At 42.7% G+C, this 16,422-nt stretch overlaps 1 protein-coding gene across 1 annotated transcript in view; it reads left to right on the forward strand.

Moving 5' to 3' along the window:
• SQOR (sulfide quinone oxidoreductase) overlaps positions 1-16,058 on the forward strand; it is a 48,329-nt gene extending 32,271 nt beyond the window's left edge. Inside the window, exons 6-10 of the mRNA XM_036261434.1 lie at positions 1,583-1,792; positions 7,230-7,413; positions 13,996-14,063; positions 14,327-14,505; positions 15,748-16,058. Coding sequence (XP_036117327.1) covers positions 1,583-1,792; positions 7,230-7,413; positions 13,996-14,063; positions 14,327-14,505; positions 15,748-15,805 — 699 coding nt within the window. The 3' untranslated portion in view covers positions 15,806-16,058. The remainder of the gene's footprint in view (positions 1-1,582; positions 1,793-7,229; positions 7,414-13,995; positions 14,064-14,326; positions 14,506-15,747) is intronic.
• Positions 16,059-16,422: the final 364 nt, after the last annotated feature.

Raw genomic sequence — 16,422 nt, forward strand, 5'->3', positions numbered from 1 at the left:
TTTTTTTATTTCTAAATTTCGGTTACATATGTACAAAATTGTATAATTGGAAGTTTATAAAATAGAAAGAAGTAGTCAATCATAATCCAGTTGTTTTAATCCAGCTGCTGTTATCAATTGGACATGACCTTCCATTTTTTCCTATGCTATTGTTTTAAACATGGTTACAGTCATACTGTACATACAAATGTACATGTATTACATGATATTAAATAGGCTTTGTAACATACTTTTTTATGTTGTTGTTAGTCTTTATCCAAGGATATTTTTTTCATTGATTTTTATATAGAATGGAAGGGAGGGGGAGAGAGAGAAACATCAATGTGAGAGAGACTCATTGATTGGTTGCCTTCTGCACAACCCTAACTGGGACTGGGGATCGAACATGCAACTTAGGTACATGCCTTTGACCGGGAATCGAACCGGAGACTTTTCAGTCCTCGGGCTGACTCTCTAATCCCTGAGCCAAACCAGCCAGGACATAACATACTTTTTAATGTGTATACTGGGGAGATATGTTAGAAACTGTTTAAATATTTCCATATAGCTAGATAATTAGTTGCACATTGTTTATTTTTATACATTAAAGGCAAGAAAAAAAGTTCATGTAGAATATTTCAGACCTTCATGGAAGGAGGTGTGGGTGGGTATGCTGTCTCTGCATTCCTCATACCCTTCTGCAGGATGTCACCTCAGGTCTACTAAAGTGTGGTCTGACTCGAGACAGTGGCAGGATTCAAAGCAGCCTGTGGTTCTGTAAAGGGGCAGGTGGGGAGAAGGGGAGGGGATGATGGGACTGGGAAGGCCTCACCTGAGTCATGTGACACAGCACCAACCCCGTGGGGTGGGGAGTTAAGGACCAGTTTCAGTCATCACTGCTGTTTGTAAGAAAGACCATCCTGGGTTATGAGAAATCTCGGTTGGCACAGCCCTTTGAGGTTCTTACTCCCCTAACTGCTTTTAAATAGTGAGAACCAGGCGAGCAAATCCTAAAAGGAGCTGGGCACAAGAGAAGAGTAAGAGACTACCTGTTTCTTCCCTCCTGGGAATTCTCTTTGCTTAACTCTTTTCCCTTAACTCTTGGGTGGCCTGAGAGAAGTTTCTCTCTTGGGTGCCCTAAGATCATAGGTGTTTGGGAGAATACTAGCCTCTCTGAAACATGAGCAACACTAGACTGTATGAGCCAGGGGGGGCACGGGAGCTAAGTCTGGCTCACTGCTGTCCCTCAGCACCTGGCCAGCTCTAGGACCTCATTAAGTGTTTATTGAGTGAATAACAAATGAGTAAATGAGCAAACAATCCAGCTCTGTTTTTACCTGGAATAAATCCCCCTCTTTGGTCCTCAGTTGAACAGCACCCACCTCAACCCCCTGACTCAGATGTGCACTTAGTTGCTGTGTTGCTGACAGAAAATAAGGCGGGGGCAGTGGATTGTCTACCCCTCACCCCCCCAGGGCAGAGTGATGGGGAAAGCTGGCGAGGTCTCTTCTGAAAGTTTTAATTCTTATCTCAGTTGAAAAAAAAAAAGGTGGCTGGAGTAATGCTTTGGTGTTGGTTGTTTCTATTCTTTCCTTTTTCTCAGACAGGGAATCGACCAAAGGCCAACATCATTTTCAACACTGCTCTTGGAACCATTTTTGGGGTTAAGAAGTATGCAGATGCCCTGCTGGAGATCATCCAGGAGAGGAACCTCACGGTGAACTACAAGCAAAACCTCATTGAAGTCCGAGCCGATAAACAAGAGGCTGTTTTTGAGAACCTGGACAAACCTGGAGAGACCCAAGTGCTCTCCGTGAGTGGCAAGGTTAAGCTGTCAGGTGCATAGAGTCACGGATGCAGGCGACACCATGGCTCCTGCCTCGCTGTCCATCATCACTGTGCGCTGGGGGAGGCTGGTTACAATGAGCATCTTAGGACAGCGATGGGGGAAGGTGAACCAGCGTGGGTGGGGAAGAGAAAGAGGTAGGAGGTTGTGTCCATGGGAGGGAGGAGGGTTTATCTACTGGTACCAAGTATATTTTCATCCTATTTTGTGTCTCTGTTTTTCTTGGCACTGAATCACTTGAAGCAGTCAATAGTTCACAATTCAGATACTGTCCAGAGCTCTGGAAGGGCTTCCTGTAATGCAGGATGTGGTGATTGATTGAGTTGATGGAATGGGAGAAACAGCCCTGCTTGTGGTTAGTTCAAGAATGACAGGGCCATCTTTCACCTCTGAAGGGGCTGTCTTTAAACATTTTTCACCTGGGCATAAAGGAAGCACTTCAAGTCCTGGGAAGAGCTGGTGGAGCTGCTCCCTGCGTGGAAAGGTCTAGCCTTTGCACATGGCCTCGGTTTCTGTGCGTCTCAGTTTCTTCTTCCGGGAGTGGGAACAGTCCTTTTGTAGAGGCGTGTGAGGAGTAACAACAAGATGAAGAGGCATCTGGAGAAGCATGCATGGAAGAATCATTTGTTTGTATCATCCTGACAAGAACTGTTAGTGAGAAAACAGGGCATGGTGACATTTTATTCATTCAGCATTTTCAGAAGAATGACAGGTTCTATGAAAGTGAATTTTGAAGGAAACCAAAGATTAGTCTTCTAAACATCAAAACTTCACATTATAAGCTTTTAAGCTCAAGCTCTTTCTAAATATATTGCACACATCTTTTCTTTTTACATGGAGTGTATTGACTAGTGTTTAAAATATTACTGATGACTCAAGGTCATCATTTTTGGAAACTTCTTTTGGGAAATAATCTCAGCTTAGAGAAAGTTGCTGAAATAAAATTAGTAAGTGCATAAAAACATATAGGAAACTGTATATAGCCTTCACCTAGATTTACTTAATAGAGTTTTATCCCATTTGCTTTATCATTTCATGTCCCTCTCCCCGAAGCATTTAAAGGTAAAGTTACATACATCATAGTCCTTTACCCCTAAATACCTCATTGTAAATTTCCGAAGACATATCTCGTACTTAACCACAGCACAGCTCTCAACTCAGCATGTTTAGCATAGATACAATGTTTTAATGTACCATGGGTATTCCAGTTGTGTTTTCAGTAGTATTTATAGTAGTTTCCCCTCTAGGACAGAACCCAGTCTGGTCAGGTATTTCATTTAATGTGATGTCTCCTTAGCCTCCTTGAATCTGGAATGTTTCCTGTGACACTGGCATTTTGAATAATACCCCCCCACCCCACCACCACTTTGATTTTTAAAATAGAATGTTCTCCATTTTGGGTTTATCTGTGTTTTCTTGTGATTAGTTTCAGGCTATGATTTTTAGACTGAAATGCTGCTTCAGGGATGTCATGTCCTTCTCGGGTAATACATTTGAAAGCACACTGGGTTCATCTGCCCCTCATTGATGAAGTTCATTTAGGCCGGTCAAGATATGGTGCAATTTCTCTACTGTGTAATTATTCTTTTTTTTTTTTTTTTTCCATTTTTCGTTCAGGTAGAGTGGGAGGGAGAGAGAGGAACAGATATATAGAGAGAAACATCGATGTGAAAGGAACACACCGAGTGGCTGCCACCCGCACGGCCCTGGTGGGCCGGGGACAAACTGCAACCGAGGTACGTGCCCTTAGCGGGAACCAAACCCGGGTCTCTCAGGACCGCAGGCTGACGCTCTAACCGCTGAGCCAAACTGGCCAGGACTGTAATTATTCTTTTTCTCCCTTGTTATTAGCAAGCCTGTGGGGAGACAGTTTAAGACCACGTAGACACCCTGCTCCTCATTAAAGTCTTCTGGATTTAGCATCCATTGGTGATTTTTTTTGCCTAATCCAATCTCTACTGCACTGGTTGCAAAATGATGATTTTCCAGCATTTTCTCTATGTTTACCAATAGACTCTTGGCATTCTGTTGGCAAAAGCCCTCCTTCTCTCTTAATTCATTCATTATTGGTATGAATTCATACATTCCTACTTTTCTCCCAGTGGTTTATAATTCATTATTATCCTTAATTACTTTGGTGCTCAAATTGTCCCAGATTGGGGGAGCCCATGTAGATGGTTCCAATGTCTTTGTGACATGTTCCCATTATAGTGTCTATATTTCTTATGCTGCTCTTTACATCCACATGACTGTTTTTAAAATGTAACTTTGGACTTCTTAATCCCTTCACCTTTTTCATCCACCCTCCACCCCCTCCTGTCTGGCAACTATCAGTTTTCTGTATCTATGAATTTCTGTTTTGTTTGTTTATTTTATTTTGTAGATTCCACACATAGGTGAAATCATATAGTATTTGTATTTGTCTGTCTGGTTTATTTCACTTAGCATAATACCCTCTAGGTCTGTCCTTGTCATCACAAATGACAAGATTTCATTTTTTTCTTCTGGTTGAGTAATATTCCAGTGTGTGTGTGTGTGTGTGTGTGTGTGTGTGTGTGTATGTCTTATATCTTCTTAACATTCTTCTATCAGTGGATACTTAGGTTGCTTCCAGATCTTGGCTATTGTAAATAACACTGCAATGAATATAGAGGTGCATATATTCTTTCAAATTAGTGTTTTGGATTTCTTCGAATATATTACCTGAAGTGGAATCTCTGGGTCATAAGGCAGTTCCATTTTTAATTTTTTGAGGAAACTCCATACTGTTTTCCACAGTGGTTGCACCAGTCTGCATTCCCACCAGCAGTATACTAGAGTCCCCTTTTCTCCACACCCTCGCCAACACTTGTTCTTTGTTGATTCATTGATGGTAGCCATTCTGACAGGTGTGAGGTGGTATCTCATTGTGGTTTCAATTTGCATTTCTCTGATAATTAGTGATGTTGAGCATCTTTCATATGTTTATTGACCATCTGCATATTATCTTTGGAGAAGTGTCTATTCAGGTGTTTTACCCATTTTTTAATTGGATTCTTTGTTTGTTTGTTTTGGTGTTGAGTTTCATAACCTCCTTATAAATTTTGAAAATTAACTCCTTATCAGTTGTATCAGTGAATATGTTCTCCCATTCAGTGGGTTGTCTTCATTTTGTTGATGGTTTCTTTTGCTGTGCAAAAGTTTTTTAGTTTGATGTAGTTCCATTGGTTTATTTATTTATTTTTTTGTTTCCCTTGCCCAAGGAAATATATCAGAAAAAATATTGCTATGAGAAATGTTCAAGATTTTACTGCTTATGTTTTCTTCTAGGATTTTTATAGTTTTGAGACTTACATTTAAGTCTTTAATCCATTTTGAGTTTATTCTTGTGTATGGTGTAAAAAGGTGGTCTAGTTTTATTATTTAGCCTAGGATATTAGCTCAAGTGAAACATCATGCGCTTATGTTTATGTAAAAATACAGAACTTCTAGAAAGAGGTCTGGAATTCATAAGATTTAGACCATAGTTTTAAAAAGTGGTTGTAATTAACTAAAGCAATGCAGACATTGCCTTAATAATTTGGTGGATAATGGTTGTTGACCATTCCATCCATTATCTTATAGACATGTGTTCAGTCTCCACCTTCATAATAGACCCAGCCTCAGGGACCCATGCCCCTAAGAACCACCCAAGATCACCCTGCAGAGAAGCACTGACCATTTGCAGTACTCCTTCTTCCTTAGGGTTAATTAGGCTTATAATGGTCTGAAAGCCGGAACAAATACAAAGCTTCCTAGCGCCATCAATGTTGACAAGCCTTGATGAACACCAGAACCTCTTTATGGGCCTACTGACTCTCACAAGGCTGGAATTGTCTTAAGATGCTAAAGTTTTCACTTTAATGTAATGTTTTGTGACCATTTGAATTAATTTGAAGTTTGTAGATGGAATTGATTAAAACTAAAGGAAAAGAATAAAAGAAATGCACTACAAAAAGTAGAAGAATAGTACATAGACAAAGACTGTACAGGACTCATCAGAGTCAATTAGGATGGGTCAGTGCACTATTGCCAAGGGTAATTTTGATATTTAGGGGAGGAAAATCCACCCTGCCTCCTACACTGTTCAGTAAACTCAATACTCCATTTTTCCTCCAAAGTGCTAGCCAATATTCCTACTGATATCACTGTAATAATCTGGTTATTATTTAACAGGAAAGGAGCAAAAGGGGAAAGTAGATAATGTGGGCATGCCATTTATACAGCTTTGTCAGAAAGCTACAGTTAACACTCCCCAGGTCTGTTCCCCGCTAATTTATGGGGGAAGGGACTGGACAAAGACAGTTTAGACACATGCCCAGTAAGGTCTGAGTGATGTGGGAGTGCTTACCTGTCAGTCACTCCTAGGAATACTAATTGGCAAGAATAGGTGTGGCCAATGCAAGGGTGTGAAAAAAAAAAAGCTCACTCTCTATACTCTATTAGTTCTCTCTCTCTTCCTTTTCTCTTGCTGCCCATGACAGACCCCTGGCTTGCAGGGTTTCCATGTCCTGCACTTGCCCACATGGCCCACAGCCACGTGGACCTTATACAATGACTAAAGGACTGAATCTAGCATGATGCCACATCAGACCCAGCTTCACCATGGATCGAAACTTTGCACACTGGCCCTGCTTCTAGCTCTGCTGAATGCCCCCTTTTCAGGACTGGGTTCAGGGAACTGGGACTTTGGAACCCAAGGGATATAATTTCATGCAAATAGAAACCATCCATTTTCCTGTGCGAATCTTAGAAAATTCCTTTTCTGAAGATATCGCAAGAGCCCTACTCCCACTAGTGTTGGGGAAATCCGGCCCATTGATTTCTCCCGCAACATTGCTACCCTTTATTTCATTTTAATTGGTGTTTTGATGGCTTCCTTTTTTTTTTTTATTTTTAGGGTTGACCCATATTTGGGAATAGTGCTCACTTACCACCTCCTAACACAGCCTTCACAGGTTTCAAGGACTCTGAGCACCTTTTGCAGTCCCAGACTTTACAGGTTGACAGATGAGGGTCAGGGAAAGCACAAATGAAATGTGCCACCCTCTCCGTTTTAGTTTCTGTAATAAGAGACACATCAGTGGGTTCTTGTTGAATGTTAGTAAGATTCACTCTAACCTTGGATTACCCCATGCCTACTGCTAAAGGGATCACGTGGACTCTATGGGGAGACCATGTCAACTAAGAGAATGACTATTATTTTATTACCAGACTCCAAGGAAGCCTGTAAGGTCTTGGAAAGGTGTAGATTATAAGCACTAATTGTATAGTGCTCCATGCAATCACGGCAATGTATGGGTGAGGGAGATGGGGGGAGAGCTTGTGGGGCTGTAGAAATATTGGAAAAAAAGACACACATTTGGATGCTCTCCTTTTTTTGTAGTATGAAATGCTTCATGTTACACCACCAATGAGCTCACCGGATGTCCTCAAGAAGAGCCCTGTGGCTGATGCTGCTGGCTGGGTGGATGTGGACAAAGAAACTCTGCAGCATAAGAAGTACTCAAATGTGTTTGGGATTGGGGACTGCACCAACCTTCCTACATCCAAGACCGCTGCTGCAGTCGGTAAGATAACGAGCAGCGTTTCTTCCCCTCTTCAAATGATGTCACCCCAGGGCACCATTGTAACAGAAACACAAATTTGGCACATATAGTATTCCATTAGTAATGAAGAAACTTCTATGGGATAAAAATGACTTCGACTTCCCTGATACAGAAACAAGTTGTTGATGAACTTAGTATTGCATAAAGAAGAAAGAATGTGTTGAGGGCCTTACATCAGAGTAGCATGACCTCTTTTGCCTTTTGTAGGTCAGAGGGGTTGCTTTTAGGAGAGGGTGCATTAGAGAGAGGGTACCACTTTTCCAGCTCTCTGGAATTCTGTTACTTCTCACAGTACCACATGCTCATCCCTGACCTTCTCTGTGACACCAGGTAGGTTGGCTGTTTTTCTTCTGCCTGAAACACCAAAGTTAGGGAAGCATGTGTTAGGAAACACATGCAAGTCAATGAATGCTTGCAGACCAGAAACTTGTTCTGTTAAGACGAATACAGTGGAGCGTGCCCTGATTGGTGCACCGTCAGGGACTCAGACTGGAAAGCTAAATTCTTCACCTTGATGTTCTGCACTAGCAGTGACAGGGAGACTTGCCTTGTAGATTCTGTCCTCCATGGACAGGAAGCATCCTCTCTAGATGCTGTAAAACACAGACCTCCCTGCCGATGGGGCGGAAGTGCTTTGCAGCTCATGTTGTGTTCCTTTCGCCAACTACTTCAACCTAAGGAAAGACTTTCAAGGAAACCCACAGATGGCTCTTCCACTGTGAATAGTCATTTCCCCCCAACTTTTTATTTAAAAAATCTCAAACCTATGAGAAATTTCAAAGTACAGTGAATACCCATATACTCTTCAGGTATTAATCAATTATTAATATTTTATGGTATTTGCTTTATCACTCTCTGTACACTTTTTTGTCGAGTTATTTGAAAGTAAGTTTTGACGTCATTATACTTCACCCTCAGATACTTCAACTTGCATTTCCTAAGAAAAAGAACTTTCTTCGCTATATCCACAAGACCATTATCTCGTCCAAGACATGCAGCATTGCATTATAAAATCACCTCACATACAATCCAGTTTGACTTTCTCCAGTTTTCCTAAAATTTTTTTTTTTTGGAGGGGGCATTGCCTTTTCATTTATTTATATTAATTTATTTTTGTTACAGGTGTTTCTCCCTTTTCCCCCATTATCACCCTACTCCTGATCCCACCCACCCCCAGCATTGTTGACATAGACTAAAATGTTTCTTTTATGGCCCAGTCCTCTGGTAAATACATGAACCAGTCAAGGTCTGTTAGTGGAGGTTAAAAAAGGGGAGGGAAACAAAGGGAATTGGACACTGAGCCAATTTGCTACACCAGGAAGCTACAGCTTCACACACACTCCAGGGTTCACAGCATTACCCACCCCCCCAAGGATGAACACTCCTCCTTCCCCCTTGGTACCGGATGGGGGAGCAGGGGAGGTCAGCACGTGTGCAATAGAAGTCAAAATGGTACAGGGGGAGGTGCCTGACCACAGAGGCTTGTCAGTCTAACCTGGGAAAGGGGTCAGGGGGTGGACCAATCAGAAGCCTGCAAAAACTTGGGATATTGATTAGTTATTTTGAAAAAGATCTTGGTCCTTCCCCAGCCTAAGATGCTATAAACCCCAGGGGAACAAAGAATCTCTCTCTCTCTCTTTTTCTCCCCGCCCCTTCCCCGTCCTTCTCCTCCTCTCCATCTTTCTTTGTGACCCCTGTGAGCTTGTGAAACCAGATCTAGTAGCTAACTGGGGCCCACGGCAAATCTCTCGGGCTCCAAAGGACTAAGCTCTGGACACTGGCCTTTGCTTTGGCCTTGATGAAGACAAAATTGGACTTTTTTCATGGTGGGATGGATGGAGATGGGACATTAGGCACGCAGGGGCAGCCTTCCTGAATAAACCTTGCCACACTCCAGTCTCCCATGGGTCCTTGGGATGCTTTTCTCGTGATCCCGTGGAAGAGCCCGATTTCCTCCATCAACAGGACCATATGCTACACTGGTTTCATGTTTCTGGTTTCCTCTAACACTTTATTTCGCTTTTATGATATTGGCATTTTTGAAGAGTCCAGGCTGGTTATCTTGTAGAATATGTCATAATTTAGAGTTGCCTAGTTTTTTCTTAGGATTAGATCGAGGTTATACATTTTGGAAGACCCTCTGCACATGAGGCCGTGTGCCTCCTACTGTGTCACCTTGGGAACCTGATGTGCTAATTTGTGTTGTCCTCCGTGTGGCTAGATTTCGTCACTGGCTTCACTGTCCTTGTGATTTATAGGTAGCCTGCAGGGATGATACTTTAAATTTACATTGCTCTTAATGTAAGTTGGTGAATTTATGTGTTGAAAATACCTGTGCTGTATGCGAGACCCAGATTACCTAGATTTTAGCCTTCTTCAAACAAACACACATTTGATTCCGAGTGCCAAATAGATAATATTAAAGATGATTAAATAAGAAGTTCTAAGTGCACAGTCCTACTCCCAGCCCTACCCTCCATCTTCTGAGCTTCTATGTTCTCCTGACCATGCAGAGAGCGTCCCTGTTGTTTTTACTTTTTTTTTTTTTTAGTCTGTATTCTAATTCTGGTTGCTCCAGAATTATTTAACAAGTTCACATTTAACTTACATTTGCATTGTTCCCAGCCCATGTTTATTTCACACCGTGCTCAGTGAATGCTCCTGTGCCATTTCACTTGTGTGAAAGTCCATGTTCTCTTCTCTTAACTTTCCCTAAGGGGACCTGCATTTCTCCCCCTCCCCAGGTCCTCTGAGTATCCCTAGCAATGTTTACACTTGTAAACAATGTTTATCAGCCAGGTGTCTTACCTCAGTCTAGACCATTGTACTATTGCGAGCGAGACCCTGTCTTGCCACATTGAGTCTGGCATTCCTGTGGCTCATGCCTATTCCTCAGCTTCTCTCTGCCCCAGGATTCTCCCTGAATTACATTCAGCACAGCCAAGACCAGCAGGTGGCATTTAACAAAAGTTAACTGAAGGCTTGGGGATTATAATACAGAGGGGGAAAAGCTGCAATTCACAGAAGCCTCCACACACATGTACTTTGAACCTGGACAGTGTGACTGCTTCCTGGGTGACCTCCCTGCAGGTGGCGCCCAGTGGCCCCCTTCTCTCCTTTGCTGTTGGCCTTGATGTCCTGCTGCAGGGGCCTCTTTGGGTTTTCTCAGTACAGATTCTAAACTCTTTATGGCTCTCAAAGAGGAACAAAGTTTCCCGGAAGGGAAATACAATCTTTAGAGATGTTACCTTGCCCACAATAAAGATAGCTGGTTAATATTTTTAAAGCAGAGTTATTCCTCATTTTTTGGAATCCCCTCATTCCAGTGTAAATTTCACTGCTCTTTTGGGCATCAGCAGACTACAGCCTGTTGGCCAGATGCTGCCTGTTTTGGGACAGCTGGCTGAGATGGTTTCTACAGATGAACATTTATAATCAACTTGATGACAGGGAACACTAGCTCTTTTCCTTATTCTTAAAAAAATTTTTTTCATTCTTTTCATTAGTAGACTCATAGTACAAAAAATTATTATATTTTTATATTTTGAATATTGTTAATACAATTTTTTCTCTCTTGTTATGTAATATCTTCTGCTTTGCTTCTTGGCCCACAAGGTCTAAAATTTTTCTTTACAGGAAAATTTTGCTGACCCCTGATTTTGGGGATTGCAAAATAATCACTTTAATGAGCATTTTACAATAGATAGGCAATCCATCTTTCCTCAAAGGTAAATCCAGTCTCCCACTGATACCGTTAATAACATACCTGGTTATTATTATTATTATTATTTTTTTATCCTCATCCGAGGACATTTTTTCATTTTTGTTCAGATAGAGCGGGAGGACGAGAGAGAGAAACATCGACGTGAAAGGTACACATTGAGTGGCTGCCACCCACACAACCCAATCAGGGCCGGGGACAAACTGCAACCAAAGTACATGCCCTTAGCGGGAACCGAACCCAGGTCTCTCTGGACTGCAGGCCGACGCTCTAACCGCTGAGCCAAACCGGCCAGGGCAGCTGGTTATTATTAATAGGAAAGGAGTAAGGGGCAGACCAGATAACATGGGCATGCATTTGTACAGATTTGTCAGGAAGCTGCAGTTAACACTCTCCAGGTCTGTTCCCCACAAAGGACTGGACAAAGGCAGTTTAGACGCCTGCCTGGTAAGGTGTGGGTGACGTGGGAAGGTGCTTGCTTGCCTGTCAGTCACACTTGGGAACAAGTTAGTGGCCAGAATGGGCGTGGCCACTGCAAGAGCATGAAATCTGAATATTTAAACTCCTGGACAAAGGAAGCTCTGTCTCTCTTGCTGCTCCTGTCTGACTCCTGGCTCGCGGGGTTCTCACACTGTGTACTCGCCCACCTGGCCCATGGCCACATGGACCCCACACAGTGGACTGATGGACTGTGATGCCTGATGCTCCATCGGACCCCACTCCACCATGGAATGGAAGCTCTGGACACTGGCCCTACTTCTAGCTCTGCTGAACCCCCAGCTACCCCTCTTTCAGGACTGGACTAAGGAAAATGGGACTTTGGAACTTGAGGGATATAACTCCATACAAAGAAATTCTTTTATCTCATCCCATTTTCCTGTGCAAGTCTTAGAAAATTAATTTTTCAAGATATTGCAAGAGCCCCACTCCCAACTGATGTTGAGGAAATTAGACCCACTGATTTCTCTGGTAACACCACCTCTAGAGACACAAACTAGTATTTTTAAAAGGGCAGTCTATTTTTTTTTTTTTTTTTTTTTATCCTCACCTGAGGACATTTTCCCATTTTTTTGTTCAGGTAGAGTGGGAGGGAGAGAGAGGAACAGAGAGAGAGAGAGAAACATCGATCTGAAAGAAACACATCGAGTGGCTGCCACCCGCACGACCGACCAGGGCCGGGGACAAACTGCAACCAAGGTACGCGCCCTTAGCGGAAACCGAACCCGGGTCTCTCAGGACCGCAGGCCGACGCTCTAACCGCTGAGCCAAACTGGCCAGGGCAAAAGGGCAGTCTTTTAAAAAATATCTATTTTTCAGTTATAGTTGACATACAATATTATATTAATTTTGGGTGTGAAACATAGTGATTAGACATTTATAAAATTTATGAAGTGATCACCCCAATAAGTCTAATTCCCATCAGACACCATATATAGTTATTATAATATTATTGACTGTATTCCCTATGGTGTCCATCCCCATGACTATTTTTATAATTGGAATTTTTGTACTTTTTAATCACTTTCACTCTTTAAAAAAATATATTTTTACTGATTTTTTTAGAGAGAAAGAGGAAGGGAGAGAGAAACATTGATGTGAGAGAGAAACATCAATCAGCTGCCTCCTGCACGCTCCCTACTGGGGATCAGGCCCACAACCTGAGCATGTGCCCTGACCAGGAATTGAACTGGAACCTCTCAGTGCATGGGACGGTGCTCAACCACTGAGTCATACCTACCGGGTTCACTTTACCTTTTTTACCCAGCTGCCCCAACCGCCCTCCCATCTGACAACCACCAATTTAAAACTGAATGCAAACTGGTACTAGATGATATTAAGGACTTATTGCTAGAATTTTTAGTGTAAACATGTTATGTTTATGTTTTAAAAAAAAATCACTCCGCCTGGCTGGTGTGGCTCAGTGGTTGAGCATTGACTGATGCACCAAGAGGTCACTGGTTCGATTCCCAGTCAGGGCACATGCCTAGGTTGTGGGCTAAATCCCCAGTGGGGGCTATGTTGGAGGCGGCCAATCGATGTCCTCATCAATGTTTCTCTCTCCCTCTCCTTTCCCCTCTCTTTAAAACTCAATAAAGGAAAAAAAAAAAAATCACTCCTCTCTCAGAGATATACACAGAAATATTTATGGGTGAATTGTTAGGATGTTTGCTCTAAAAATAAAAATACTCCAGAAAGAAAAGTGGTATTTGTGATGGGCTGGATGAAACAAGAATGACCGAGTTGGAAAACTTTCATAGTAAAAAAGGCAGTCTTCCATTCTTGCCACCAAAAAACAAAAACTATCTATCTATCTATCTATCTATCTATCTATCTATCTATCTATCAATCATCTATGTCTGTCTGTCTGTCCTTATCTGGTCAATCCTCAGACAGGGCAGTTTAGTACAGAGGATAGCTCGCTGTTTTACCTAATTGATGTTCCTAGGGCTATTAATCTAGGTTGGATACAGGGGCCTCCCAGATGGCAGGTGATACTGGACACATCTACCCACTGAACCCTAAGAGGAGGGGGAGTGGGCTTGGGGTGTGGCCACCCTTATAGTGCCTTTGTTTAAAATTGCCAGTCCTGCTGGAGAGAACGGCTTGTCAGTTTCAAACTGATGGAGGCATCTGTGTGGGCCTTTGGAAGGACCCCTTCTGGCATCCGGAACTTCAAACAGTGAGAGCTGTATTCTAGTTAAAAGTTACAAGGATGGGGAATGGAGCCTTCATAACTGGTTCACGTTAAAGTTATCTGTGAATTCATTTTCGTGGAAAACCTAGATGCTTGTATTTTTCTGACTTTTTCACTTCTCTTATAGCTGCCCAGTCAGGAATCCTCGACAGGACAATTTCTCAGGTTATGAAGAATGAAACATCAGTGAAGAAGGTTTGTAAGAGTCACTGTCTCAACTGTCGTCTTCCATTCCCCGTGAAAACATTTTCTTACAATTTTGCCACTTTCTTAATTAGCTTCTCCAATATGGCCATTTCAGTGTTTGCCTTTAGTACTACTTTTTGTTATATAATCTCCATTTTTCAGTGTACAAAAATTAGAATATACAAAAAAAGAAAAAAAATTGCAACTGCTCAGGTAAAAGGGTAAATTCTAAAAAAAGCCACTTTTCAACTCAGTCTCATGCATAATTTTAGTATGATGGCTACACGTCATGTCCTCTGGTGACTGCCTACAACCGTGTGATTCTTGCGGAGTTTGACTACAATGGTCAGCCACTGGAGACCTTCCCCTTTGACCAGAGCAAAGAGAGACTGTCCATGTACCTCATGAAGGCCGACATGATGCCCTACCTGTACTGGAATATGATGCTAAGGTAAGTGCATCGCAGGGGGAGAGGCACACCCTTTAGCATGTTGCACCCACTTGTGCTGGGGGGATGTTCCAAGAAGGCCTTGTGGGGGCAGGAGAAATCATGACTCAGTAGGACTGGCGAATGGGAACCACCTTGCTGTGTCATTCCTCATGGTTTGCTGATGGCAGCCTGTGAAGGATGCTAAAGCCTTAGGCACACTTGGGAGAGAGGCTGCCCTGGGTGAGGGAAGGGATCTGTGTCCACCACCCACAGGGGGTGCAGCCTCTTCTCTTCATTATTGGCAGCGACCAAGTCTTCTATCTTTCATGTTCTGGCTATTTTCTTGCTGCTGGATAAAGAATAATAGTGATCATTTTCACATGTTAAAATACTTTTTCATCTGCTACCTTACTTTGGTTTTTATTGTGTTACTAGGAAAAATAAAACAGCGATTAACCGCATAAGCATGGGATCAGGCCTGTTCTGAGTATGCGTTTGTCACTCACTAGCTGTTGTCTTAGGACAAGTTCCTTAACCTCTCTGTGTTTAAGTTTTTATCTGCAAATAAAAGCAACCTCAGAGGGTGAGGATTCATGAAATACCACGTCAAAAGACAGCTACATAGTAGGCATTCAGTAAATAAATAGAGTAATAAAAGTTATTAATTTCTCTTCTTGGTTCCAAAAAATGACAACCTCATTTGACTTATCCAAACCACTGTGAGATAGGTAAGTCAGGGCATCTATACTAGTGGTTTTCAGCCAGGGTGGTTTTGCCCCCCAGGGGACATGTGCAATATGTGGAGACAGATTTGGTTGTCAGGACTGGAGGGAATGCTACTGGCATCCAGTGAGCAGAGGCCACAGTGCTGCTGAACACCATACAGTGCACAGGGCGGCCTCCCAACAAAAAATACCTGGTCCAAAATGCCAGGAGGGCTAAGGTTGAGAAACCCAGACCTATACTTTATTTAAAAGCAAATGAAAGCCAAGAGGATTGCAGTTTGCATGTAGGAGAGGTTTCGTACTGCTTTGCTGAACTGGGTCAGTATATCCAGGCTCACACAGTGAGTTAGTGCCAAAACCAGACCTCGAAGCAGGTCGTTCCTTCTAGTCATAGGATCTTTCTATCTCGCTAGACAGATCTCGCTCTCTGTGCTCCTAAGCATGTTCCGTGTGCAGTCTGGCTTTCCTTTTAACATGCAGTTTAGGGCCACTCCTATCTTTTCTGAGGCAAATAGCTTTTCCCTGTCCTTTCTTACAGGGGTTACTGGGGAGGACCAGCCTTTCTGCGGAAGATGTTTCATCTAGGGATGAGTTAAGAATGGCTCAACCCTTGCTCTCTTTGGATGGCTTCTGGACCAAAATCGCAGTCAATGATTGACCAAGAGCTGTGTGAACAACTGCAGACCTAACCCCATAAAGAGTTTACTGCTGGATGATGGATGATGGGGACTAAATGCGTCCTTTTCAAGTACCCCTGGACAGGCACCGTGCCCAGGATGAGCTTGATTCTTTGGAAATATTAAAATAAAAGACTAGACTTCTATTTTTTAACTAAAAGCTTGTCATTGAGATTCTATGAAAAAATTTTATGTGGACGAATGGAATGAAAGTCATAGCACTTGGGAGGAAAAGATGGTGGTGGTGGGATAGCTTTCCTGCTGTCTACTCGGAGTGTTCAACTGATAGCTGGCATAATTCACCAGAGCCTTTTGGATTCACAGAAAACAAGAGCCATGCCAAGGAGAATGTTATTTTAAACAGTGTGTGGGCCCTGGCCGGTTTGGCTCAGCGGTTAGAATGTCGACCCGCGGACTGGAAAGTCCCGGGTTCGGTTCCCGCTAAGGGCATGTACCTTGGTTGCAGTTTGTCCCCAGCTCTGGTTGGGGTTGTGCGGATGGCAACCAGTCAGTGTGTCTCTCTCACGTCAATGTTT

This window comes from Molossus molossus, unplaced genomic scaffold, assembly GCF_014108415.1.
Source record: "Molossus molossus isolate mMolMol1 unplaced genomic scaffold, mMolMol1.p scaffold_m16_p_1, whole genome shotgun sequence".
NCBI lineage: Eukaryota > Metazoa > Chordata > Mammalia > Chiroptera > Molossidae > Molossus > Molossus molossus.